This window comes from Pelodiscus sinensis, chromosome 19 (genome assembly GCF_049634645.1).
Source record: "Pelodiscus sinensis isolate JC-2024 chromosome 19, ASM4963464v1, whole genome shotgun sequence".
Classification (NCBI taxonomy): Eukaryota; Metazoa; Chordata; order Testudines; family Trionychidae; genus Pelodiscus; species Pelodiscus sinensis.
Window position 1 is genome coordinate 30,069,449 of NC_134729.1, and position 27,077 is coordinate 30,096,525.

Below are 27,077 nucleotides of genomic sequence, written 5' to 3' on the forward strand. Positions count from 1 at the left end.
TTCCTGCTCTCTGGGGCTTCTTGCTACCCTGTCCTGCTGGGCCAGCTCTGCTGATCTCCCCCAGCCAAGGTACAGAGCTGAAATTACTCCCCGCCCCCCCGAGAAGCAATACAGACACAAACTCTTCAGGTCCAAGGAAAAGTCAGTTTGGGGTCCAGCTTCCCAGGATACTACTCCCCAAATGGGATCAGAGCCCCAAATGCATTATTTAGGTAAGCCCCCTTTAATAAAAGGAGGATGTGCACATTGATTGCTCCCTCAGATAACAATTATTTACTCCGGGCTTGACAGTACATAAAAGTGATTTTATTAAGTACAAGCAGTAGGATTTAAGTGGTTATAAGTGAGAACAGGCAGAGCAAAGTAAATTACAAACGTAAACCAACAGAAAACGCTTATCTAATTCTGACACTAAAACCTTCTTACAAACTCACTCAAACTGTTCCTGTTCCAGCTAAGCCTTCAAACCAGGGACGTTCCCTTTTCCTGGGGTCTTGGATTCATTCCCTTGGGTGTGCCACTCCAGCCACACACAGACCCTGCTAACCTTCCCATTATTTTTATGCATACCCTTTTACATGGGGAAGTTACCTGGCCAGTCACTTGACTTCCTAAAACCAACTACTGCTAAGACTTAAAGGATAAAAGAGGGTGTTTACATATGATTCCCCAGACATGGAAGCGTCCCAGCATTGGAAACACTCCTGATGGTTTTCCAAAATCGTAAAACATTCCAAAATCGTAAAGCATTCCATACTCCATATATGTAACTTTACACATAAGAATGATACATGCACAAAAATAAGATATATAGATACAGCAGATTATGACAGGAAAATCTATAGGTTACATGAGAGAATTTGTCCAAAACATCTTTGAGTTAGGCACATCTGTATCCACAAGTCAATTTTTTAAAGCATAGGGGGTCCGTCACAGGGACTTTACCTACCAACTCCCGGAGTTTGTTAAAGTCTGCCTTCTTCAAATCCATTATCTTTATTTTGCTCTTCTCCCGCCTAACATTCCTTAGTGATTCATGAACACTTTCATTTCATGATCACTCTCACCCAACTTGCCTTCTTTCGGATTCTCAACCAGTTCCTCCCTATTTGTTAAAATTAAATCTAGAAGTAGCTTTCTCCACCTTCTGAAATAAAAAAAAGTTCTCCAATACATTCCAAGAACTTTTTGGATAATCTGTGCCCTGCTGTGGTTTTTTTCTCCCAACAGGCGTCTCGATAGTTGAAGTCCTATGAAGTCCATCACCACCATGTCCTGTGCCTTGGATGAATTTGTTAGTTGTTCTAAACAAACAAACAAACAAACAAAAAATCTCACCCATCTCTTCTTTCTGGTTAGGTGGTCTGCAGTATATCCATACCATGACATCACCCTTATTTTTTACACCCAGAGACTCTGAACAAGTCAATCTCCTATGTCTATCTTGACCTCAATCCAAGTGTATATACCGTAAGTATATAAGGTAAAATCTTTTTTTCCTTTTTCCTCTTCCTGAGCAAGCAGAATCCTTTTATACCAATATTCCAGTCAGGAGCCATGGAAGATGGATTGAGCAAAGGGGGAGGGGAGTGCAACTCTGAAAAGTTAGGTGATCACTTTGCTAGTGGAATTTACTGGTTAAACACTAGACGTTACATAGAAAAATTGAAGCGTAACTCCTTTATTTTTTTATTTTTAATTTTTCTTTTATTCCAGATAGCACTACAAAGACATTCAAATATTAAAGCCACACTACAGGCCATTCTTTAAACACAAATAAAATAAAATAACAAAATGAACTGTGTCATGTGACCCTAGAACACAACATTGTCAAAATAAAAGTTCTTTAAAAAAATCCCATTGGGCAATCAATTTGAGAAACCCTTCACATAGAAACAGGTTGATCCAATCAATTACTGGCTGCCCAATGCTGGCAATCAGCTTTCCCAGACGAGCTGCCTGACTGCACAAGTGCTGAGACCAACCTCCTCACCCCATTTCTATTAGTGCAGCTAGAACACCCTTCCTTTGCTCAGCATCAGTAGATTTTACAGGATGGTAGCCCAAGAAAGCAGAGCTATCAAAGCCTGACATTTTGTGAGAGGTACTGAGGAGAAACTTCTGGCTTTAAAAATAGACTAAATGTCAAACTGTGCAGATTTTTTTTAAAGCAGCTTTTCCCCCATGACAGTCCTGATCACCTCTCTTTAGAAGGCACTAATTGGTATGTAGAGAATATCTGTGATTAGTGATTACATTGTCAAGTAACAGTTAGCATCTGACCCTGTTCTTAGCACTTCTGCTTCAGACTGTTTAGAGTGTCACCTCTACTGGCACATATTTAATGCTTTCCTGGAAGAGAAAAAGCTATGCAAAGCTGCAAACCACAATATCAAACAGGAGAAATCCTTCTAGTTTTTCACCCCCTCTCTCTTTTTAGGTTTAGACAGCATGTTTTATAGCGGTGTTTTTAAGTACATTGTGTTCTGTATCATGGAGAATTGTAACCCAAGGGAATTAAACATTTCGGACACTCTCATTTCTACTGCCCACTGTCATTTACAGACAAGTTGGCTGCTTTGCCAAAAATGGCTTTGAGCGAGTAGCTTATGTAACTCTTTACAATGCAGCATTCGCTTCACTGCCCCAAAGGGGAAGCCCACAAAGTGCAAGGATCCTTCTTCTCCCAAAGTCTCAAACTTGTCAATTTCAAACAGACACTACAGATCCAGCTAGAAAATGACTCCAATTTCATGCTGGGAATGTAATATGAACAAGGAAGTGTTTGTAAAGATGCGAACCCAATAAGTTTGTGTTTTCCTTTACATATCATGGGACATATTTAAAGCTTAAGAGAAATACCAGAGTTTTTTTTAAATGCCTGCCTCAGCCTACCTATTTTGCTGTGGGAGGGTTTCTTCTGGAGTTCAGGGGAGGGCATGGGAAGGGAATGTAATAGAGGAAGAGGGACTATTGCCATAATCAACTTTACTTTTATGGAATGATTAAATTTTTGAAATGATTTAAGCACAATTTAGAACAAATCTACACCACGTTATTTCAAGGGGAAAAACATTAAAATTGCCAAATGTCGAAGACTAAACAGAAACTCATATTTATATATAAAAATTAAAGTCAGATGAACTTTATCTTAGTAAAGGCGACAACAGTGGTTAGGCATCACATTCCTCCTTTTTGTCCTTCTTCCTGTTGCCCTCGACTGGCTCACTGGTGTCTCGTCTTCTTTTTCTGTTGCGTACATTAAGTCTATTTTTAGGAGGTGGCAAAGGGTCCATTCCAAGTACTTTGTGTATCTGCCTGAAAGCTAGCATCCTTAAAGCATGCTAGAGGAGGAAGGAAAAGAAACATTAAGGACAGAAGAAACATTGACAAGATAGGTGTAGGCATGACATGGCTAGTACTACATAGCCTACAGTACCTTCTGTGTATAGCAGCCTTTAACCACCATCCTACAGGATGGAGTTTAAAGTTAATGATGACAAAACATTCTAAATATCAAGGACAGATATAAAAATATAAATACCTTATTGAAAAGCTGCTGAGAGTTCATAACTTCAATTCAAATCAGTGGAAGCTGAGCTAATCAATTCCTCTGAATAATCAGGCCTAAAAATGTTCGTCCTAATCCAAAATCTGAAGTCAATGAAAATCTTTACAATAGTTTCTAGATCTTAAAAAGATGTTCTCAAAGCCTAACTAAGACCTAAAAACTACTCTCCTTTGTTTAGTAAAAGAATCATTGTGAATTCCTAAATCAAGTATATGACTTCAGCCTGCTGCACTGGAGACATTAGACAAAAGCTAATAAACTAAAAGTATTTTTAATTTTTTCTACTATGTGCTGTCTGGCTTGCAAGAGGATTTTTTTAAATTTTAAAATTGCATTACATTATCTGCCAACATCCCAAGAATCTTTGACTGATATTAATGCCATTACTTTTATGTGGCCAGTAGAAACAGATTTTAGATGCAAAAAACAGAAAATGCAGCCCACAGCTTGCCTTTCCACATAAAATCTGATGAAATTGCCAGCTTTTATTGCTGGTTGATGTGAAGAAGAATTACCATGCAAATCATTAAGAAAGTTAATAATAGTTATACAGAAATATGGTTGTGCACATTTTAAAAAGTATTAAGAATACATGGATTTATATTTGATACTGTTACACTAAGCACCAAAGATAGCTAACAAGATTAGAGAACAAAAAATAATTTTTTCATTGCATTTATTTTGACAATTCTGTGTCACTAGTTTCACACAGGCAGTTTGCCCGTGTCTTTATGTATTTACCCCTTAATCCAGGGCTACTCAACACGTGTTTGTTTGCGGCCCACAGTGCAGTTTGGGTTTACGTGGGGCTCAACACACGGCTCACAGGTGGGATGCTTTGAACATGGCCTCCACTGGGAACTTGCTTCACAACGGTGAGGTGTTTCCCAAGCAAGCAGGGTAAGCAAGCAGACCGGCTAGCTGGAACAGACAGGTACGGGGTGTCGGCATTTCTAACCCCTGGAGAGGAGGTGCCAGGAGAGCCGGGGATTGTGGGAAGTGCTGGCTGCTTAGCCTTGCGGGCAGAGCCTGAGAGGTGCCGACTGGCTCACACTGGCCACGTTTGGTGCCGTGGCTTAAGGCTTAATCTTGGTATTCATGCCCATCAGTGTGAAACTATTTGCATACATATTTGAATGTATATGCAAGCACACTTAAGTTGCAGCCCTCGGCATGTGCTGAGAGTAGCATTGTGGCCCTGGCGCTTCCAAAGTTGAGTAGCTCTGCCCTACTCCCTCCAACCTACTCAGGAGAGAAAAGCTTTTTGAAAATAGAAAAATAAATGGACAGGGAGACTTGGGGATAAATGTAATACTGAAAGTGACTTACCTCTCTTTGAAGGCAACTTTATTTTTTCATGTCACATATTTTTCATATTGATGTATTTCTTTATTTTTAAAAAGTGTATAAATTAGATGAAGCTTTCATGGTCAGAGTTAACAACATGGCTTTTGGGATCACAAACACATACAATCGCAAACCAGAGATTGCCCCTTACCATGGGTTCTGTAGCTGGAAAAGACATAGTAACTTCAAATGCCAAAGTATACCAGATGCCTCACTTTGCAGAATGTTTTTATGGAAGTTTCCTTCTCAGTGCTATTAGAAATAACTATCTTATCTACCTGGGCACTGGCTGTAATATCCTCTCTTTCCTGACTGGTCATAGTCTCTAGAGCATCCATTTCATCTTTTTCGCAGGGATCCTGTAGCCCAGGTCCATCTGAAAGCAAGGGGAAGGAGGAGTCACAACACTAAAATACACTATGATCGGGATTTTAGAAAAAGATGCTTAATAAAAATCACATTTACATAATTTCTTAATGTAGTGTTGGTTCCAGTATTACTGACACTGCTTTTCACAAGTTATGCAATTTGGTTACTTTTTTTGCACTTCATTCAACTTCAACAAGGAAATCTGGCTATTCAATTTCCTTTCTGGATTCTTAGGGACTGGCACAGAATGCTTGGATTTTCACATTTCTATCAGAGGCAGCAAGAAAGGGGAGAGCAGGAGCCGGTGCTGGAGGGAGCTGTCTTAAAAACCGGTTCCCCCCAGCACTGTCTCTGCGGGGGGTAGGGGAGGCTGCTGCGAAACAGCCCCTGTCCGCAGGGGTCCCATTGGGGAGCTTGGCCCCCCTGTGGCCATGGACTGCTGCTGCCAAGCAGCTCCTGTTTGTGGTGGCCATGGCTGTCCGCCACGAACAGAGGCTGCTGGACTCAGTGTGAGCCGGGACCCAGAATTACTCAGTCTCAGTTCAAGCCAACTCCCCCACTGCAGAGTGGTCCTATCCACAAACTGCATCGACTATATGATTAGCTAGGTAACTGCCATTTAACATCCTTATTTTAAGTACTTCAAAATAAAAAATAATCAATTCCTTCCACCAATAAAAAAGGCACAACACATCTGCCATTTTCTGAAAGAAAAGCTACGAGAACCACTGAGTCCTCGGATCAGTAGTGGACAAAGTGTATTCCAACAGTCATACTTTCACACTTGTTCATGGGAAACCATAAAAAATGTAACGTGCCACAGAATGACAATACAGATGACACAGTCCATCTGTGGAGCAACATGAAAGATATTAGTTTAGAACTGACCCATCAAGAGTGTTCCTGTAGCTACACATTCAAGAACACGGCGCATGGCATCTCCAGGACTTAAAGGAATCGTTGCACTATTTAAAGCCTTTTCTACTAGAAGTTCCATTGCCTGTAGGAAGGACACAATCAGGATTGAATTTTAAATGAGAGAATGAAGATAAAATACACCACAATTTTTTAAAAATAAAAGCAATGCTGTGTCCTGTTCCAAAAGAGGCTGGCAGCCTCTGCAGAAGGCAAAGACAACTATTTTCTTAGGGCCGTATTACTTTTTAGTTCCTTGAAACTAAATTTAAGATACTGCTAAGGTAGCCTTGTAAAACCATCACTATCATCTAAGCTCCTGCAAAAAAACAAGTTGTCTACTTGTGCTATGAAAATAATAATAAAACCATTTTACTTGTCACCAAAAATTACTTACAAAAGAAAACGGCCAAATAGAATTATCCAAGGCTGAGCTTAAGAGCTCAGTTCAGAGTTGGCCACTAACTTATTTCTAGAAATTCTCTAACAAATTACGTGATGGAGTTCTGCATTTAGAGAAGGCGTCAGCAACCTTTTCAAACCAAAGAAGCAAACTACATCAAAATTCATAACAAGTGGTCAGCAAAGAGCCATGCTCTGCCCTCTCCCCTCCACAGGCTGCAGGACCACGTGCCCTGTGAATAAGAGCCTGAGGGGAGATGGGAGTGGTGCATCGTGCGCTGCCTGTTCTTGAAACAGGCTGCTTCCATTGGCCAGAACTGGCCGACGGGATTGTTGGAAGCAACCATAAAGCACCACTCTCTTCCACTGTGTGGAACACCAACGGCCCGGCAGCTGCTTTTCTGAGAGGTGTGCGGGGGTGGGGCAAGCAGTGGAGGGTGTTTGGGGGCTCCCTGCTGTGTCTGCAGCTGATTTGTTTTGCCCTGGTCTGCTGTACCCGCCAGCGCAGGCTCCCTGCTGTGGGGGGAAACAAGTGGGGGCTGGGCTTGAGCTTCAAAAGAGCCATATGCGGCTCCTTAGTGAGCCATATTTGGCTCACGAGCGATAGGTTGTCGACCCCTGATTTCGAGTCTTTACAGCAGTCTGGTCACTTTCTTAGGAAAATTAGGACTGACCAAAGAATATGGACCACTGTAGGCTCCATGGGATCATTTAGACTTGCTCTTGCATGGTTTCTTTGGTTATTTATTAGTTGACAATAGCCCTGCTATTTTTAAAAAAGTGCCAATAAATGTTCAAGTTTATCATCACTTCTTAATTACATTAGTTTGAAAAGCCAACCAGTGAAATTCATGTCACCTTTTATCCAGTGATTCTATTATGTTTATATGAGTCTAATCTACTATGAATTTGACAGAGTTTGTCTGTGGATGAGCGAGTCTGTCTCTCTGCCTGCCTGTCCAACAACTCCTCCTAACAATAAGAGCTACGACCACCAAGTTTGGCATACAACTTCCTCTTATCAGAACTTAAAGCAAGGTAAGGGTTTGGCTGTGCATGGGGAGCTTCAACTCCCCCCACCCCCGACGTGTACAGGGAGGCATAAAACCATACAGAGAATAGAGAATCACCAGGCAGGTTGAAAGGGCTGGCTGGGGACACTCCCCCACAGCCGGGACTACCCCAGTCTCCAGCCTCCCACCCCCAGGTCCTTTATAGAAATGCTGGGGGGGCAGGGGTCGGGGCTGAAGCTTCCACCCTCCATTGGTACGGGAGCATTGATGGCTGTTCCCCTTCATCAGGGAACAAGGGGAAAGGGCAGATTACTGCATTTCTCTTTGGCTGGGGAGTGCAGGGAGCAGATGAATCTGGACCCTCATCAACTGTGCCTCCTGGAGCTGCAGAAGCTAAGGAGAAGTGCTTCTCACCTGTCCCCAGGCTGCTGCAGTAGGAGAGGGTTGGGTTAGTCTTCTCTCCCCAGCACAGCCTGCATTCTGAACCCTTTGTCTCTAGTCTGCCCAACAGCAGTGATTTAAATGAAGAAAAACAAGGACCCAAGTAATGCTGGGTAAATAGTCCAGTACTATTATATTAGACGTCTTGTCCAATCATCAGTATTAGTTACACTGCACTAAAAGTTCCCAATCAAGATTAAGGTCCCCTTGTACTGGACATTGTATACACGCACAATAAGACAGTTCTGGGCACATCATATGTGAGTCTCCCAGCTGCAGTAAGAGCTGGAAGAGAAAGGATAGCAATGGGAAGAAAACAAATGTGCTTCTCTTTCAATAAGCCAATTCATCCCCTTATCACAGGTTAACTGAGCATGTGTGGAAAGAGGAAATGATTCGGGGAGTGGGGAAGGGAGCTGGGTGGGGAAAAACCTGAAGCAGGGGATCTGGCCCCCCAGAGCTCACTGGCAGCGGCAGGGGAAGCAGAGGTAGGCTCACTTTGCTCTCCTGGCAAGCCGCTCCGGGATAGGGGGTGAGATCGCCCCCATTCTCACCAGCGGGAACCAAAACGACATGGCCAGGGGAGCAAAGCAAACCAGGGCTACCTTGCTCTGCTTCCCTTGCTGCTGACAGCAATGTTCCCTCTAAGCTAGGCCTTGGCAAAATTTGGCCCGCAGGCCAAATGCACCCTGCCAAGCCACCAGATCCAGCCCACGGATGCTGCGGGGAGCCTCAGGCAGGCTCCCTGCTTGCCTGAATCCACCCGCACACTGCTCAGAAATGTGGCTGTAGGGCAGGTTTTTTTTTAAAAACTATGAGTCTGGAAGGGAGGGGGTACGTCTACACTAGCCCCCTAGATCAATCTAGGGAGGCTAATGAGGGCGACCGGAATTGCAAATCAAGCCCGGGATTTAAATATCCCACACTTGATTTGCATGTTCCCAGCCGGTTGCCATTTTAGAAACTGACTAGCCCGAGGTAACTGCCCGCGTCTACGCGCAGCAGTGAAAGGGGATTCTGGAATAAAGCCTTAAATCGAATTAGGTGGTATTCCTCTAGTCAATTTCTAAAATGGCGACCAGCCGGGAACATGCAAATCAATCATGGGATATTTAAATCTCGGGCTTGATTTGCAATTCCGGTTGCCCTCATTAGCCTCCCTAGATCCATCTAGGGGGCTAGTATAGACATACCCGGGGGGAAGCTTTAGGAGCTGCTGCCATCCCCAGCATAATCCCAATAACAGGCAGCCATAAAGCACAAGGGGCTCCAGAGCACATGGCTGCACCCTATGCTGCGGGAGGGGGGAAAAAGGGCAAGAGAGGACAGGCAGGGAGGCTGATTCAGGAACTGCTGCTGGCCAGTAAGTCTCCTGACAGAGCCTACCTCTGGCACCCCAGTCCCTTCCTTCCCCAACCCTCTGCCCCCTGCTCCACATCCCCAAATCCTTTGCTCCCCTCCTGTACCCATATCCCCTTCCAGATCCAGCACTCCAATCTCCTGCCCCAGATCATAGTCCCCTCCTGCCCTAGCTCACAACCCAATTCCCTGCCCTAGCTCACAATCCAACCCCTTTAGCCCCAGTCCAAAACTGCCTCCCTTACCCCAAGCTCCCTTCTGTACCCAACCTCCATCCCAGACCCCGCACCTCCTCCATTAATATCATGGAAGTGTGCGGCCCTCGACCACGTACCAAATTCTTGGGAGTGGCACCCTATCAAAAATTATTGCCCTCCCCCGTTCTACGCTATGCAGCAACACAGCCCTGCAGCTGCTTAATCAGCCCTGACCAGCCAGGGGCTCAGGAGCTGCCTGACTGGGTGGGGCTGATTAGGGCTGTGCTGCTGCGCAGTTTAGAGGGAACCGTGGCTGCTGGTGAGTGCAGAGGGTAGGGGCAGATCCTTGCTGCCAGTGACACTAGCCCCACTACAGCCACACTAGTCCCCCTAGCCACCTTGGTTGGGGAAAGAGGTGGGGCAGGACAAAGGGTAGAGGGGGGGTTGTCCTGGCCCTTTCCCACACTGTGCAGGGGTAATCAAGTGGTTGGGTCTCTCCTCTGCCAACACATATTTAACCCTGTGCATAGTGCCTACAGTCATGCCGGTGTGGCTGTTCACATTCTGAGGAAAGCAACCTCCTCTCACAGAGCTTTAGCTGAATCATACTGCTTAGGCAGCCTGCAGCCATGGGCTGAGGCACTGTATGTTATAGCCAGATAAGAAGTGGAAAATCTGAGATGACTGCACGTATGTGTTAATTATTTCTCAACTGTCATATTCTCCACCCCTGTAAAAGTATCTGGAATTGAATAACTACAAACATTTCAGAGGGGAAGCAGTGTTAGTCTGAATCTGCAAAAGCGATGAGGAGTCCTGTGGCACCTTATAGACTAACAGATTTATTGGAGCATAAGCTTTCGTGGGCAAAGACCCACTTTGTCGGATGTTTGCCCACGAAAGCTTATGCTCCAATAAATCTTTTAGTCTATAAGGTGCCACAGGACTCCTCGATGTTTTTACATAAATTTGTTTTGGTGAAGAAGCTATAGAGGATCGATTCCCAGTTGCTGAAAGCAGCTCTCTTGTTATGTACAGGGTCAAATATGTGTTGGCAGAGGAGAGACCCAGTCACATGATTACCCCCACACAGCATGGAAAAGGGCCAGGACAACCCCCTTCACTGGTTCCACCCTTTGCCCTGCCCCACCTCTTTCCCCAACCAAGGTGGCTGGGGGACTAGTGTGGCTGTAGTGGGGGCTAGTGTCACTGTCAGCAGGAATCTACCCTTACCCTTTGCACTCACCAGCAGCCAAGATTCTGGGAGAGTAAACGTAGACCATCTGAGGTGGGTAGATTTTGTCATTGGTGTCAACAGATTCAGCCCTATATATCCAATGTACTTGTGTGGTTAGCTTATCTTTTATTTCATTTCAAAGTCCCCAATAATCATCAGTGTTGCTACAAAAAAGCGTCTTGCATCATAGCAATCAGAGGAAGTGTGTCACAGAAAAGGCTTGTTTCCTTACCCAGTCTGGAAGTGCACCCCATGTTGGTACACGTTGGCAAAGATCTCGCAAAACCCTGATGATAATTACACAGGACTGCAGACAGTTAGCTCTAGCCTTTAGGGAAAGAAACAACACTTAAAATAAAATATCTAAGACAATAAACACTTACGTAATACAAGCAATAAAAAAACCTCATTAATAGTATCTTAAGAGTCTGATGTCAGTATTCTTCTTATGTGAATATTAAACCATTTAACTTCATATGGAGCAAAGTGTCCATTGTGTACTACTCCATGTAAGAAATACAATGAGGCACTGGCATTCCAAAAAATGCTGAGATACAACACAAAAACAAAGGGGATAAAAAACAAACCTATCTAGCCATTTTCAATCATTTAGTTAAAATGCTACATCACCTGCACTCAATATTCTGAGGACTCCCAAGGTAAGAAACATTAATTGTGGCATCAGTGCTAGAAAAAGGCATTAGACTGTCAGCTCTGAATATTCAAATCCTCTACTTATCCACAAAGCAGGTACAGAAGGATCACAATAGGGCAGGCTTCACTTTACCATGAGCCAATGGTTCACAAGAGAAAGACCAAATGGGCCTGTTGTATCTCAAGGATCTATTCAGCTCTTGATTTTCTTTTGGGGTTGCTGAAGAGTGCTAATTATCATGGAGATGGGAATGATAGACAGGGGAAGACTCTGCCTTCCCAAATAGCCTGATGTGAGGCCACCCATACTCCACCCCTAGAACCAGGATGGATAAAAATCAATGATTTAAAAAAAATAAAAAAAATCAGTTTTTAATTTAAATCACATTTTTTAGATAAAATGCTTTTTGAAGAAGATAGATCTAAAGAGTTTTAATTATGATCCATGATGAGATATCTTTGAGCTACAATGTAACAGGGACTGCAAATTCTAATTCTATAGTATGAGACAATATATTCATGTAATGTTTAAGAAAAGTTTGGTATGAGCTTGTGGATTAGGGATCCAATCTTATGGGGTTCCAGGCTAGGTTAATCTCTCTACCTACCCAATGAGACAGTGCTCAATCTAGAAGATAACATCAGAGATGCTTAGTTTTGCACTTCTCAAACTGTGGATTTGTCTTTCCAGAGATAACATATTTATTAATCGCAAGTGTTTAAATTAATAATATATAGAGATGAAAAATAACCCTATTGTCCTGCTGAAAATTTGTGTACTCAGAGTCAATCCCTTACCTCTCTCTAAAAGTGCAAAGTTTCACAAAGTTTAATGATGCGGGAAGAATAGATCTGGACAAAGAGAAGTCTGGAGATAAATGCAAGAAGGGATAGGCAAGAGAAACAAAAGTGAATTTGCTTGAGCAGCATAATCCAGAAGTTGGCTGGTGTGATTGCAGAGTCATTGGCCATTATCTTTGAAAACTCGTGGTGATCGGGGGAGGTCCTGAACGACTGGAAAAAGGCAAATGTAGTGCCCATCTTTAAAAAAAAGGAAAGGCAAATCCAGGGAACTACAGACCAGTCAGCCTCACCTCAATCCCTGAAAAAATCATGAAAGGAAAGGGAGGAAAGTGATCAGGAATAGTCAACATGGACTCACTAAGGGCAAGTAATACCTGAGCAACCTGATTGCCTCCTATGACAAGGTAACTGGCTCTGTGGGTGTGGGGAAGGTAGTAGACATAATATAACTGGACTTTAGCAAGGCTTTTGATACGGACTCCCACAATATTCTTGCCTGCAAGTTAAGGAAGTATGGATTGGAAGGTGGATAGAAAGCGGACTATCTTGTCAAGCTCAATGGGTAGTGATCAACATCTCGATGTTTGGCTGGTGGTTGGTATCAAGCAGAGAGTCCCAAGGATTGTTACTGGGGACAGTTTTGTTCAACATCTTTATTACAGACTTGGATGAGGGGATGAATTGAACCCTCAGCAAGTTCGCAGATGACACTAAACTAGGGGGAGAGGTAGATACGCTGGAAGACAGGAATAGGGTCCAGAGTGACCTAGAGAGATTAGAGGACTGGACCACAAGAAATCTGATGAGGTTCAACAAGGACGAGTGTAGAGTCCTACACTTGGGACGGAAGAATCCCAAGAACTGTTACAGGCTGGGGATCAACTGGCTAGGTAGCAGTTCTACAGAAAAGGAGCTGGGGATTACAGTGGATGAGAAGCTGGATAGGAGTCAACAGTGTGTCCTTATAGCCAAGAAGGCTAATGGCATATTAGGGTGCATTAGGAGGAGCATTGCCAGCAGATCCAGAAAAGTTATTATTCCCCCTTTTTCGGCTCTGGTGAGGCCACATCTGGATAATTGTGTCCAATTCTGCCCCCCCCCAGAAAGGATGTGGACGCACTGGAGAGGGTCCAACAGGGGGTGACCAAAATGATTAGGTGGCTAGAGTGCATGACCTATGAGGAGAGACTGAGGGATTTGGGTTTGTTTAGTCTGCAGAAGAGAAGAGTGAGGGGGGATTTGATAGCAGCCTTCAGCTTCCTGAAGGGAGGTTCCAAAGAGGCTGGAGAAAGGCTGTTCACAGTAGTGACAGATGACAGAACAAGGAACAATGGTCTCAAGTTACAGTGGGGGAGGTCTAGGTTGGATATTAGGAAAAACTATTTCACTAGGAGAGTGGTGAAGCACTGGAATGGGTTACGTAGGGAGGTGGTGGAATGTCCATCCCTAGAGGTGTTTAAGTCTCGGCTTGACAAGCCCTGGCTGGGTTGATTCAGTTGGGATTGGTCCTGCCTTGGGCAGGGGGCTGGACTTGATACCTCCTGAGGTCTCTTCCAGCTCTATGATTCTATGACTCTGCCTAGGGAGGTGGTGGAATCTCCATCCCTAGAGGTTTTGATGTCCTGGCTTGATAAAGCCCGGGCTGAGATGACTGAGTCCTGCTTTGGGCAGGGGGTTGGATTTGATGATGTCCTAAGGTCTCTTGATTCTATGAATTCCTCCTCTCCACAGCACAATAACTTTAAAAGGAACATTTCTAGAGTATGGACGATCCTATTGATATTTTAATAAGCTTTTGGTGAAAATAAAACCTGTTCAAAGCAAAATATTTTATGGTTATGCTAGTAGACTAAAGAAGGTTGTAGATGTCAACTCCTGTAAGTAAATGGGTCTGACAGGATCCTTTTATATATCACCATCACCACCTGGCTTAATAACTCACTTTAGAGCCCTAAACATTTAAGTAAAATTGATGGTCATTTAAGCTTCATTGACCTTCCTTTGTCCTTTGAATGCAAAGGTGTTAAACATTCAACATGCAGTGGAAAGTTAGCACAATGAGTTAATATGTTGTAGGAAACCAATCAGTTCCATCTCTCATTTTACCTTTCCCAGATCTGGAGAAGACCTCTGTGTCAGCTTACAAGCTTGTCTCTCTCATCATCAACAGAAGTGGTACACTAAAATATAATTATCTCACCCACCATCTCTTTAGTTGTTTAGGTAATGTGTACAAAATCCACCACTGTATTTAACATGGGCAGCTGGTGAACGTGCCTTTGGGGGAGGCTATAGCCCTGGCCACTACCCTGTATTGGCAGGCCCCATCCCTTCTACCCTCCCACATCAAAACCTCTAGGGATGGAGATTCCACCAGCTCCCTCGGTAACTCATTTCAGTGCTTCAATACCCTCCCACTAGAATAGTTTCTCCTAATAGTCAATCTAGACCTTCCCCACTGCAACTTGAGACCACTACTCCTCATTCTGTCATTTGTTACCACTGAGAATAGCCTCTCTCCATCATCTTTGGAACCCCCCTTCAAGTAGCTGAAGGTTTCTACCTAGCCTACTCTTCTATAGACTAAATAAGCCCAAATCCCTCAGCCTCTCGTAAGTCATGTGCTCCAGCCCCTAATCGTTTTTGTTGCTCTCTGCTGGACTCTCTCCAATGCATCCTTTCTTTTAACAGGGGCCCAGAACTAGATGCAATATTCCAGATGTGGCCTCACCAGTGCCAAATACAGGGGAATAATCAATTATCTAGATCTGCTGGCAATGCTCCTCCTAATACAGCCCAATATATTGTTAGATTACAAGGGCACACTGTTGGCTCATATCCATCTTCTCATCCACTGGAATCCCCAGGTCCTTTTCTGCAGAACTGTTGCTTAGCCTATCAGTCCCCAGCCTGTAACAATGCTTGGGATTCTTGTGTCCCAAGTGCAGGACTCTGAACTTGTTCTTGTTGAACCTCATCAGATTTCTTTTGGCCCAATCCTCCAATTTGTCTAAGTCATTCTGGACTCTATCCCTACCTTCCAACATATCTACCTCTCCCCCTAGATTAATGTTGTCCATGAACTTGCTGAAGGTGCAATCCATCCCCTTATCCAAGTCATTAATAACAATACTAAACAAAATCAGCCCCAGAATTGACCCTGAGCGGACTCTGCTTGATACCGACTGCCAATCAGACACCAAGCTGTTGATCACTATCTATTGGGCCTGACAATCTAGTCAACTTTCTATCCATGTTATAGTATCCATTTATCCAATCCATACTTCTTTAACATGCTGGCAAGAAAAATATGGGAGACCATATCAAAAGCTTTGCTAAAGTCCAGGTATAACATGTCCACCATCTTCCCCATATACACTAGCGATGTAAGGGAATAGTTGACTAGTCGACTACCTGATAAGCCTATGCTTATTGGGTAATCAAGTTGATTGCTCACATTCTGCCCCCGTCACTGCCTGTGTGTGTGGGGGGAGAGCAGGAGCTGGAGGTAACTGGGTTTTAAGCTGGCTCCACCATGCCGCCCGTACCCACCCCCTGACTGCTGCCTCTAGTAGAAGCAGCGGGGGGAGCGGGGGAGCAGGGGCTGCTGCCATGAAGCAGCCCCTGTGTGCGGGAGGTCCCACCTTCCCACTGAGACCCCCACACACAGGAGCTCTGCCAGCTGGGCAGGCAACTCAGCTCAATCCCCACTCACGCTGGAGCAGGACCAAACTTTGCTGCAGCTCTGCAATTTAAAATGCAGTAAGAGCCAGCTCCTACTGCCTCTTAAATTGCAGAGCTGTAGCAGGGTTTGGTCCCACACCAGGCGCGAGCCAGGACTGAGCTGGGCTGCCTATTGACTACTCAATCAGGTTGGTCAGGCGTGACTTGCCCTTGGTGAATCCATGTTGACTGTTTCTGGTCAGTTTCCTCTCTTCCAAGTGCTTTAAAGCAGTTTCTTTGAGGATCCCCTCCATGATTTTTCTGGGGACAGAGGAGAGGCTGTAGTTCCCCGGATTTGCTTCCTTCCCTTTTTAAAAGATGGGCACTATATTTGCCTTTTTCTAATCATCTGGGACTTCTCCTGATTGCCACTCGTTTTCAAAGATATTGAGTAATGGCTCTGCAATCACATCAGCCAACTCCCACAGCATCCTTGGATGCAATAAATCCAGCCCCATGGATTTGTGTATGTCCAGCTTTTCTAAATAGTTCTTAACCCATTCTTTTTCTACTACGGCTGCCCAGCTCCGCCCCATACTGTGCTGTCCAGTGCAGAAGTCTGGGAGCTGACCTTGTTCGTGAAGACAGAGGCAAAAAAACCTTGGGTACTTCAGCTTTTCCCACATCATCTGTCACTAGGTTACTTCCCCCATTCAGTAAGGGTCCCAAACCGTGCCTGATCACATACTTATTGCTAACATGTCTGTAGAGACCTTTCTTGTTACCTTTCACATCCCTTGCTAACTGCAATTCCAATTGCCCTTTGGCCTTCCTGATTACACCCCTGCATGCTGGAGCAATATACTGAAATTCTTCTCTAGTCATCTGTCCAAGTTTCCACTTCTTGTAAGCTTCCTTTTTGCATTTAAGTTCACCAAAGATTTCACTGTTAAGCCAGGCTGGTTGCCCTTGCTCTTCTTACTGCACATCGGGATGGTTTGTTCCTGAGCCTTCAATAAGTCTTCAACATACAGCCAGCTCTCCTCATTTCCCTTCCACTCATGTTAGCTTCCCAGGGGATCTTGTCCTCCAGTTCCCTGAGGGAGTCAAAGTCTGTTTTTCTGAAGTCCAGGGTGTGTATTTTGTTGCTCCCCTTTCTTCCTTTGGTCTGGATTTTGAACTCAACCATCTCATCATCACTGCTGCCCAGGTCGTCACCCATATCTACTTTCCCTAGTGATTCCTCCCTGTTTGTGAGCAGTAGGTCAAGCTGAGCATAGACCCTGGTCGGTTCCTTCAGCACTTGTACCAGGAAGTTGTCCCCAACATTTTCCAAAAACTTCTTGGATTGTCAGTGTACTGCTGGAGTTGGAATGTGCACACAAGGATTTTTGGTCATTATACAGAAGATGCCTCTAATAGCATCAGTTACACTTTGATTAAACCTGGTCAGTTCTGCAGCACGAGACTGTCTTTCTTCCCACTGAGTCCTTCCTTCTACTGGATTAGCAAGTCAATGGGAAACTGCACAATACATCTCAGTGCTTGGGAAAGCTTTTTACCTGAAACCATTTAGCATGACGAAGGGCGGCCAATGATTCTAAGCATTTCTCTTGACTCAAAATATCACAGGGTTCATGCTGAGATTCTGCTGCTGCTTCTAAGAGGAAAGAAATACATGAATGTCTCTTTGCACAACTTACTTACCAAGCTTTTGTGACCAAGAGTTGCTGTGAAAAACCAGAAGACAAGTATGATTTTTTGTTAATAATAGCTATCAAACTAGCACTCAGTTTTCTAAATCATATCCACTGACTGAAGCCTTACTGCACTGTGATTAGAAATCATGGTCTCCTCAATGAAAAGCAAGCAGACTTTTTCAAATGATAGAAATGTAGCCGTGTTAGTCTGGGGTAGCTGAAGCAAAATGCAGGACAATGTAGCACTTTAAAGACTAACAAGATGGTTTATTAGATGATGAGCTTTCGTGGGCCAGACCCACTTCCTCAGATCAAATAGTGGAAGAAAATAGTCACAACCATATATACCAAAGGATACAATTTAAAAAAATGAACACATATGTATGTACATTGGACAAACATCTCAGACACTTCGCCAAAGGATTAATGCCCACAAAACAGATATCAGGCAAGATCACAAAGAAAAAACAGTTTCTTGCCATTTTAACCAGAAAGGACACTCTCTCAATGACTTAACCACCTGCATTCTGCTACAAAGACCTTTTACATCTGCACTTGAAAGGGAATCCTCTGAACTGTCATTCATGTTAAAATTCGACACTCTCCAAAAAGGAATGAACAAACACTTGAACTATCTTACCCATTACCAAGATAGCTTCCCCAATTATCACCTCTAATACCATTAACTCACAAACATCCCACTCTCCCCACCTCTAATATCATCAATTCACAGACACTTACCTTCCTTCCTCCCCCCCCCCCCCCCGCATCCCCCTCCTGTTCTGAAATGTGATTTGTCCTTTTCATATGTGTTCATTTTTTTTAATTGTATCCTTTGGTATATATGGTTGTGACTATTTTCTTCCACTATTTGATCTGAGGAAGTGGGTCTGGCCCACGAAAGCTCATCATCTAATAAACCATCTTGTTAGTCTTTAAAGTGCTACATTGTCCTTTTTTTCCAAATGAGAACTCTTTCAGAAAGCATTGAGAGTAGCACAAAATCTGTATTAGCAGATTACAGCAGTTAAGTCTGTAGATTTACAGAATTAAATCTCTAACACAGCTAACTCGATCCACCTCCTGTCTCCCCATTCAGAAAGGCAAAGGGAAAAAGCAAGTTTTAGGAGGATTTCAGCCTTCTGATTCTGTCACTTTGGAATTAGCAGATGGTATCAAAATGTCTGCTCTATCATAGTTATTTCATTTTTAAATTATGAACTTAGTACATAAAACCTTTTACATACAAAATCATTTTAGACCATCAATATTTACTCACCCTTGTCAGCAGAAGCATCCTCTCTCATAAGAGGAGATGTTACTAAAATTGTGACCTGCATTTTTGGTTCCTTGCACGAACAGATGAGTATACTCGCTTCCCCAGAATTAGACGAAACTTCATACTCCTCTTCAGTTAACATCTAGCAAGTTAAAAACAAAACCCAACTTGTTTCACCTTCAAGTTCATGTGCCAGCTTTATCCCCACACTCCACTATTAAAAAGTTATTTGGTGAATTTTTAGTTCAATTAGTTAATACAGTTTAAAAGGTAGGAATGACATAGCGCAGTTACAATTACATTAGTAGGAAAGATCTTTTAGTGGCCCAACTCCTGTTGGTGGAAGGGATAAAACATTCCAGCTACACAGAGCTCTTAGTCTGGAGAAAGTAAACAGTGTCTGAGTTAAACACAAGGGCTACGTCTAGACGCTGATCTTGCGGAAAATAAAGCCTTTTCCAAAAGATCCCTTATCCCTTATTTCAAGATCAACGCCTAGACTGGTGCTTTTTTCCGGCAAAGCTCCGTGCAGAAAAAAGTGGCAGCCATTTTTATGCTAATGAAGCGGGGGAGATTTAAATCCCCGCTTCTTTAGCAATTGCGATACGTCTAATTTACATCCCTTTTATGAAAAAGGGATGTGGTCTAGATGTAGCCAAGGTGTGATAGTTACGTTGAAGGGGCTCACACATGTCATAGGACACTACTTTAAATGAAGTGGGCAATTAGAGGTTAGCGGGCAGTAGGACGTGCTACTGGTTTTATGGTTTAATCTGACAATTTATGTGTTGTGGTGGGGCAGCTGCCTCACACAGGAAGGAAAAGGGGTCAAAGAAGCCCTCATAGAAGGTGCGCAGAACCCCAACCAATAAGAAGAGGGCTTGTAGAGCCAGCCAATAGGGAGAAAGTTTGTTAGGGCAGCTAATCAGGGTGAGCGAGGACCATACAAGAAGGGCTGCTCAGTAGAGCAGAGGGGAATCACTCCCAGGAGAGCAAGGGAGGAGAACTAGCTGAGTAGCGGGCAAGCCTTGGTCTCCCCTCCTTTTGCCCTCACTTGCCATTGAGAGGAGTGACTGGAGCATGGACTGCAACTTGTCACTAAGGTTGGACTAGATTAGAGATAGCTGGTTCCCCTTGAAAGAGAGAGGATGGAGTGGGCCACAGCCAGAGGACTGTGTCCTAAAGAGGATGCCGCAGTCCTTGAGCTGAGACAGGTACAGTAGTCGTCACAGGTACAGGCAAAACGCCACCTACAGATGGCACACTCAACTACACAACTAATTTCCAAGACAACCAGCAGAAGACACCAATGTGGTAAGCACAACCATTACAGTGGCTCAAGTATATAACAATGTGTCCAGCAGAATTATGAATTTAAATTCCTAGGCTTTTCTTTTGAAAGTATTCTACAAGTTTCCTTTGAGGATGAGTACTGAGAGATCAGACACAGAGACATCTATATCACGAGCCAAATCTTTTCCAAACTCCCTCTTCTGGCTTTCAAACAACCACCCAAGCTCACTGAGCTCATCAGCAGAAGCAAACTCTGATCAGACCAGGACACACAAACTCAAAACAGCACCAGACCCTGCCAAAACATGTGCAAAATATGTGGACATATCTCCACTGACACAATGATCAGTATCACCTTCAATATATATTTCAAGATCAGTGGATCCTAGAGATGCCTGTCACAACGTCTGGTGTACCTCATCCAGTGTATCAACTGCCCTAACAACTATCTCTTTCTACTCAAAAGAATCCCACATAACTCTTTCAACAGGTAAGCCTGGGAGCTAAAATTCACAGCTCTGCTGGATACTAAAAATCATGAAATTAACAGGCACTGGTTTTATAGCTTATTATAACAATTTGCTGCTAACCTTTAATGGCCAACTTCCTTATCAGTGGTCTCCTACCACATATGTAAATGCTGTTAGCTTAGCAATCCGTTCCACCTTGTATTTAGTTCACACACACTATCTTCTCCAGATCTGAGAAAGAGCAGGGTATGGCTTGAAATACAGACCTTTTCACCAACAGAAGTTGGTCCAATTGAAAAAAGCCTCTCACCTACCTTTTCTCTCTCATATCCTGTGATCAGTACACTATCTATAACACTGCAAATATCATAGAATCATACTACTGGAAGGGACTTCAAGAGGTCATCAAGTCCATTTCCCTGCCCTCATGGCAGGACCAAGCACTATCTAGATCATGCCTGACAGGTGTCTGCCTAACCTGCTCTTAAATATCTGGAGTGATGGACATTCCACAACACCAGTAGGCAATTTATTCCAGTGTTTAACCACCCTGACAGAAAGTTTTTCCTGATGTCCACCCTAAACCTCCTTTGCTGCAGTTTAAGCCCATTGCTTCTTGACCTAGCCTCAGAGGCCAAGGAGAACAATTTTTCTCCCTCCTCCTTGTGACACCCTTTTAGATACATAAAAACTACTATCATGTCCCCTCTCAATCTTCTCTTTTCTAAACTAAAGTCCAACTCTTTCAGTCTTCCCTCATAGGTCATGTTTTCTAGACCTTTAATCATGTTTGTTGCTCTTCGCTGGACCTTTTCCAATTTCTCCACATCCTTCTTGACACAATACTCCGACTGAGGCCTAGTCAGCACATAGTGGAGTGGAAGAATGACTTCCCGTGTCTTGCTCACAACACTCCTGTTAATGCAGCCCAGAATCATGTTTGCTTTCCCCCCCCCCCCAACAGTTTCACTCTGTTGACTCATGTTTAATTTGTGGTCCACTATGACCCCTGCTGAATCCGTTTCAGCAGCTCCTTCCTGGACAATCACTTCCCATTCTGTATGTGTAGATTAATAGGCAGCATATCAACTTTTTTGTATGCCCTTATTGACCACTTTTTTTTAGAGCCCTACCAGTGCACCTCAAACTTGACATGCAGCCCTTCGCTCTGCCTCACCACCCCCAAACACAAGATACAATTCTGTGGTGACCTGGAAGCTTATTTTTGCCCTCTTTGACTCAAGGAATATTTTCAACGTGCCATTGAACATTGCAATGACCCAGAGGATCCTTTCTACCAACATTACAATAAGAATTCTACCTGGACTCTTCCTGACTGCCGAAGGACGGTCTGGACCTCTACGATGACCGATTCCACGAATGTGCACAAACATCATCACATACGACATAACCTCAACCGTTCAGAACACAATGCTATCCACAGCCTTAAAAACAACTCTGACATTCTAATCAAAGAGGGCACCATGAATAGGTCAGAGTATGAACAGAGATGGCCAGGCAATGCACCCACACCACATTCCACAGGTCTCTTTCCTCTGATCTCACTGAGGAATAAAAAAATAAACTACACCATCTGCTCAAGAAACTCCCTGCGACAGCTTGGGACCAAATCTATACAAATACACCCCCAGAGCCCTAACCAGGAGCACTCTATATGTTACCCAAGATCCATAAACCTGGAAATCCCGGATGTCTCATCATCTTAGGCAATGACACCCTTACAGCAGGGTTATCTGGCTATGTTGACTCTCTCCTCAGAACCTATGTTACCAGCACTCCTAGCTATCTTTGAGACATTACTGACTTCCTGGTGAAACGACAGTGTATCAGGAATCTTCCTGAAAATACTGTCCTGGTCACCCTGGATGTAAAAGCTCTTTACACCAATATTCTACACAAGGCTGCATTACAAGCTATCAGGAGTAGTATCCCTGATGATGCCACAACACACCTGGTGACTGAGCTATGTGACTTTCTCCTCATCCACAACCAGTTCTGATTTGGGGACAACTTATACCTTCAAGTCAGCAGCACTGTTATTGATACCCACATGGTCTCACAATATGCAACATTTTTATGGCTAGCCTAGAACAATATTTCCTCAGCTCCTGTCCCCTAGCATCCCTCCTTTGTTTACGCTACATTCATGACATTTTCATCATACAGGCTCACAGGAAGGAGACCCTTGAAGAATTCCACAGGGATTTCAACAATTTCCACCCACTATCAACCTCAGCTGTGACCAGTCCACACAAGAGACCCACTTCCTGGATACTACAGTATAAATAAATGAAGGTCACCACTTAAGTTCTCTGTAAGTAGCGCATCTGCGTGGTCATACAGCAGTTTTCTGAGTTCCACTCAGAAATTAAAAGCTCCCAGGCAGGCAGAGAGTTCAGCTGACTGGCGGGAGGAGGGGTGTCCTCTTGCTGAGCAAACATCTACATGGGGCTGGTCCGTGCTTGAAATTGACCAGCTCCCAGAGCAGGTAAAAAGGGAGATAAGCAGGGAATAAGTAGCTGGAGGAAGGGAGGGAGGAAGTAAATAAGTAATTGGTTGAGGGGGAAGTCAGATCAGTTGAAGAGCCCCATCTGCATGAGGAGAAAGAGAGAGAGAGAGAGGGGCAGAAACTCAGCACTCTCAAGCCTCCTAGGAAAGAGGAGATAAGGGGCTGACTGCCTGGGGAGATAAGGGGCTGACTGCTTGGGGGAAAGGAAGGGTGGGTGGCTGGGTGCTGGCATCTGTGCAGTGAGGTGGAAGCAGGGGGCAGTCAGCCCCTTATCTCCCCAGGAGTTTCTGACTTGCTGCAAATGCTCTGTCTGGTTGTGTTGGAGGGGGAGAAGCAGGCTGCATGGAGTGGGGGTGTGTGACAGGATATTTGCATGATTACATTTGAAACAAAGTTTACATAGGTGTTAATGTCTTAAGGTAAGAAAGAAAGAGATTCTTTTAACAGAATTTTTTTGGAGTGTTGCAGATATCTAAAACTCTGATCTTAATTTTTAAAAATCCGGTGTTACTAATTAAATCATGGTATATTGTATTGCATTAAGGCCAGATCTTTGCTATGTGGTAGAGTTTTGGCTCTTCTGAGTCAGAAGTAGCAAGTACTAGCTTGAGCTGTTAGAAAGGCTGATGATGCATGTACTCCAAGGGTAGTATACATTTTCTTTTTTATTTGATTTCATATTAAATATCGTAAGCATTGCTCCTTGTTAAATATCCCTTGTTTTAATATATTTTCTTCCGCACATACTGACTGCTTAAAATGTGTATGTGTGTTTTGTTTGCATTGGTGGTGCACATCCACACACACACCTCAATATTGGTAGTGCACATAAGAAATTTCAACCCGCCCAAGAATAGAAAATGTTGAGGGAACACTGCTCACCACCCTATACCAGAAGCCTACTGACCGCTGTTCTTACCTTCATGCTTCTAGCTTCCATCTAGGACACATGACACAAACAATTGTTTACAGCCATGCCCTAAGATACAACCGGATCTGCTCTAATCCCACAGACAAAAACCTACAATATTTTTATCAAGAGTTCTTAATCCATCTGGGGAAGTGTGGAAACAGACTGACAGAGCCAGATGAGTACCCTGAAGTCACCTACTTCAAGACAACCCCCAACAAGGAAAATAACAGAACACTACTGGTGATCACCTACAGCCCTCAGTTTAAACCCCTACAGTGCATCATTGACAATCTACAATGATCCCTCACTCTCACAGACGTTGGGAGACAGGCCACACCTTGCCTATAGATAAGCCGCCCAACCTGAAGCAAATACTTACCAGTAGTAACACATCACATCACACCTCTGATACACTCACTTAGAAACCCAGCCCTGCAACAAACTCTGTTGCCAACTGCACTGAAGGATAAATAGACATAAATCAGACCTCAGGAATACTAATACACATAAACTTGTATGGGAACATTTTAACCTCCCTGGACATTCAGTAATGGATTTAAAAGTAGCCATCCTTCTACAAAACAAATGTATCACACAATTACAGAGGAAGAGAAGAATTGGACTTCATCTACAAATTCAACACTATCAACTTAGGCTTGAATAAAGATCTCAATTGGTTAACACACTAAAAAGGCAATTTTCCCTCTTTTGATATTCATATGAAACGTTGCGAATGAAACAGATCCACCCTGACTTAATTAGCCTAATTAACACTGGTCCTACAATTGTCTGGAAACTTTTTTTTGCTGATATATATACCCCAGATTCTGCAATTTCCATTCCAACTCATCTGATGAAGTGTGTTTTACTAGTGAAAGATCATCATGACCTACTAAACTGTTAAGTATCTAAGGTTCAACAGGACTCTTCATTTTTAGTTACAGACTTACACTGATATCCCTCATATTTTTTACTATGCAGAACTCTGTCATTATAGTATTAAAACTTTCCTGAGCATGAAAATTATGTTGAATGGTACTAGCTTTGTGATGTCAACAAGAGCCTGTAAGGACTGAACTAAGTCACCCAAAATTCATTTCATGTGGGCAAAGAGAGAAAAAAAACCCAGTGCAACAAGCCATTATGCTACCTATTACTATAATGGAAATTAACATTTTGAGATGGAATGCAGAAAATGTCCAGCACACATTCCCTTTTGCAATGCCTATTGATGAAGGTAGGAACAGTATTTTCCATTTTGTTTTGTACATCACCTGGCATATTCTTCATCTTCAATAAGCAGTACTGGATTACTCTGTGCTCTAGGTATACTTTACCTGACATCTAGTAAAGAAGAAACAGTCACTAGAAATCAAAGAAGGAAGATCCATTCTTACCGAAAGTTGCTTGGGCAGCTGCTCTGTGATATTTTTTAAAAGCTTGTGTGTAGGTTTCTGGGCAGAGAGTAGGATAAGATGAACATTCCTATCTCCTTGGAGCAGAAGCCCTTTTGCCAGAATGCCAACTCGCATTACACCTTTCAGAATTCGGGGAGCAGCTTCTGCCTTCCTGTTGTGGAGAGAAGCCATGTGAAGACATCAAACAGAGCTATTTACATGGAATCTGAGTCTTAAAATCTACCAGAGGGATTAAGTTCCCTGTAAGCTGTGCAGCTGCACAGTTAGTGCCACACAGATGCACCAGGCATCTGCACATGGCAGGGAAGAGAGCTGCCCGTCCCCCAACCTGTTATGGCCATCAGCCTGCCTTGGCTAGGGAGGGATGGCCTGAACCTAGCGCCACCCCCCTCCGTGGCCAAGCTCTCCAGCCCTGGCTGGAACCTGCCAGGGCCAGAGGAGGGGCAGTCCCAGCATTGCCATGGTGGGAAGAGATGCCTTTCACTCCCAGCCCAGGTGCTGCTGCGAGGAGAGAGAGATGGGGGAGTTCTCTCTGTGATGCCTCCCCACTCCATGCCTTATGAAAAATGGCTTGTGAATATGAATATGCATAACTCCAAGATGCTTTATGCAAAACAGGCCGAGTATCAGCGTTACAGCTGGACCTGTATATACTGTTTCTGTGTATGAATCAGTCGTGTATATGACGTTGGAAATATGAAGTGTGAGTCTGTTTATAATTGTAAATGTGCTAATGAGAACCAATAATGGTGTCCTGGAAGCCTAATGGCTCAGTGATCAACTCAATGACTTGTATGTAGCCTTACTTGTCCTGTAAGTGATTGGTCTAGAAAAACATGTCACCACACCATCTGCTACTGAAGTGGGTTTTGCCCATGAAAACTAATGCCCTAATAAATCTGTTAGGGTATGTCTACACTACCACCCTAGTTCGAACTAGGGTGGTGGTAATGTAGGCAACCGGAGTTGCAAATGAAGCCCGGGATTTGAATTTCCCGGGCTTCATTTGCATAAAGCCGGGCGCCGCCATTTTTAAATGTCCGCTAGTGCGGACTCCGTGCCGCGCGGCTACACACGGCACGGACTAGGTAGTTCGGACTAGGCTTCCTATTCCGAACTACCGTTACTCCTCATTTCAGGAAGCCTAGTCCGAACTACCTAGTCCGTGCCGCGTGTAGCCGCGTGGCATGGAGTCCGCACTAGCGGCCATTTAAAAATGGCGGCGCCCGGCTTTATGCAAATGAAGCCCAGGAAATTCAAATCCCGGGCTTCATTTGCAACTCCAGTTGCCTACATTACCACCCTAGTTCGAACTAGGGTGGTAGTGTAGACATACCCTTAGTTTCTAAGGTGCCACAGGACTCCTCATTCATTCCGAACCTGGTATTTTTCCATGGAAGTGGGGGATGTAAAAGAAAGGATTCCCACCCTAGGGAAAAATCTATTTAAGCAATGGGAAGCAATCCCCTTTTGTCTTCAGCTAGGTTTTGAAACTGCCTCTT

The 27,077-nt window shown here is 43.8% G+C and overlaps 1 protein-coding gene across 18 annotated transcripts in view; it reads right to left on the reverse strand.

Moving 5' to 3' along the window:
• Nucleotides 1-229: 229 nt before the first annotated feature.
• ZFR2 (zinc finger RNA binding protein 2) overlaps nucleotides 230-27,077 on the reverse strand; it is a 116,088-nt gene continuing 89,240 nt past the window's right edge. For 8 of the 18 annotated variants that reach the window (XM_075903333.1, XM_075903332.1, XM_075903327.1 and 5 more), the window contains 7 exons: nucleotides 25,555-25,726; nucleotides 18,952-19,093; nucleotides 17,535-17,632; nucleotides 11,084-11,179; nucleotides 6,176-6,287; nucleotides 5,197-5,294; nucleotides 231-3,344 (listed from right to left, as the gene is read on the reverse strand). In XM_075903333.1, the coding sequence (XP_075759448.1) occupies nucleotides 3,174-3,344; nucleotides 5,197-5,294; nucleotides 6,176-6,287; nucleotides 11,084-11,179; nucleotides 17,535-17,632; nucleotides 18,952-19,093; nucleotides 25,555-25,726 (889 nt within the window). In that variant the 3' untranslated portion in view covers nucleotides 231-3,173. Of the gene's footprint in view, nucleotides 5,295-6,175; nucleotides 6,288-11,083; nucleotides 11,180-17,534; nucleotides 17,633-18,951; nucleotides 19,094-25,554; nucleotides 25,727-27,077 lie in introns of all 18 variants that reach the window. The other 10 variants (XM_075903325.1, XM_075903323.1, XR_012896744.1 and 7 more) reach the window with 10 other exon arrangements.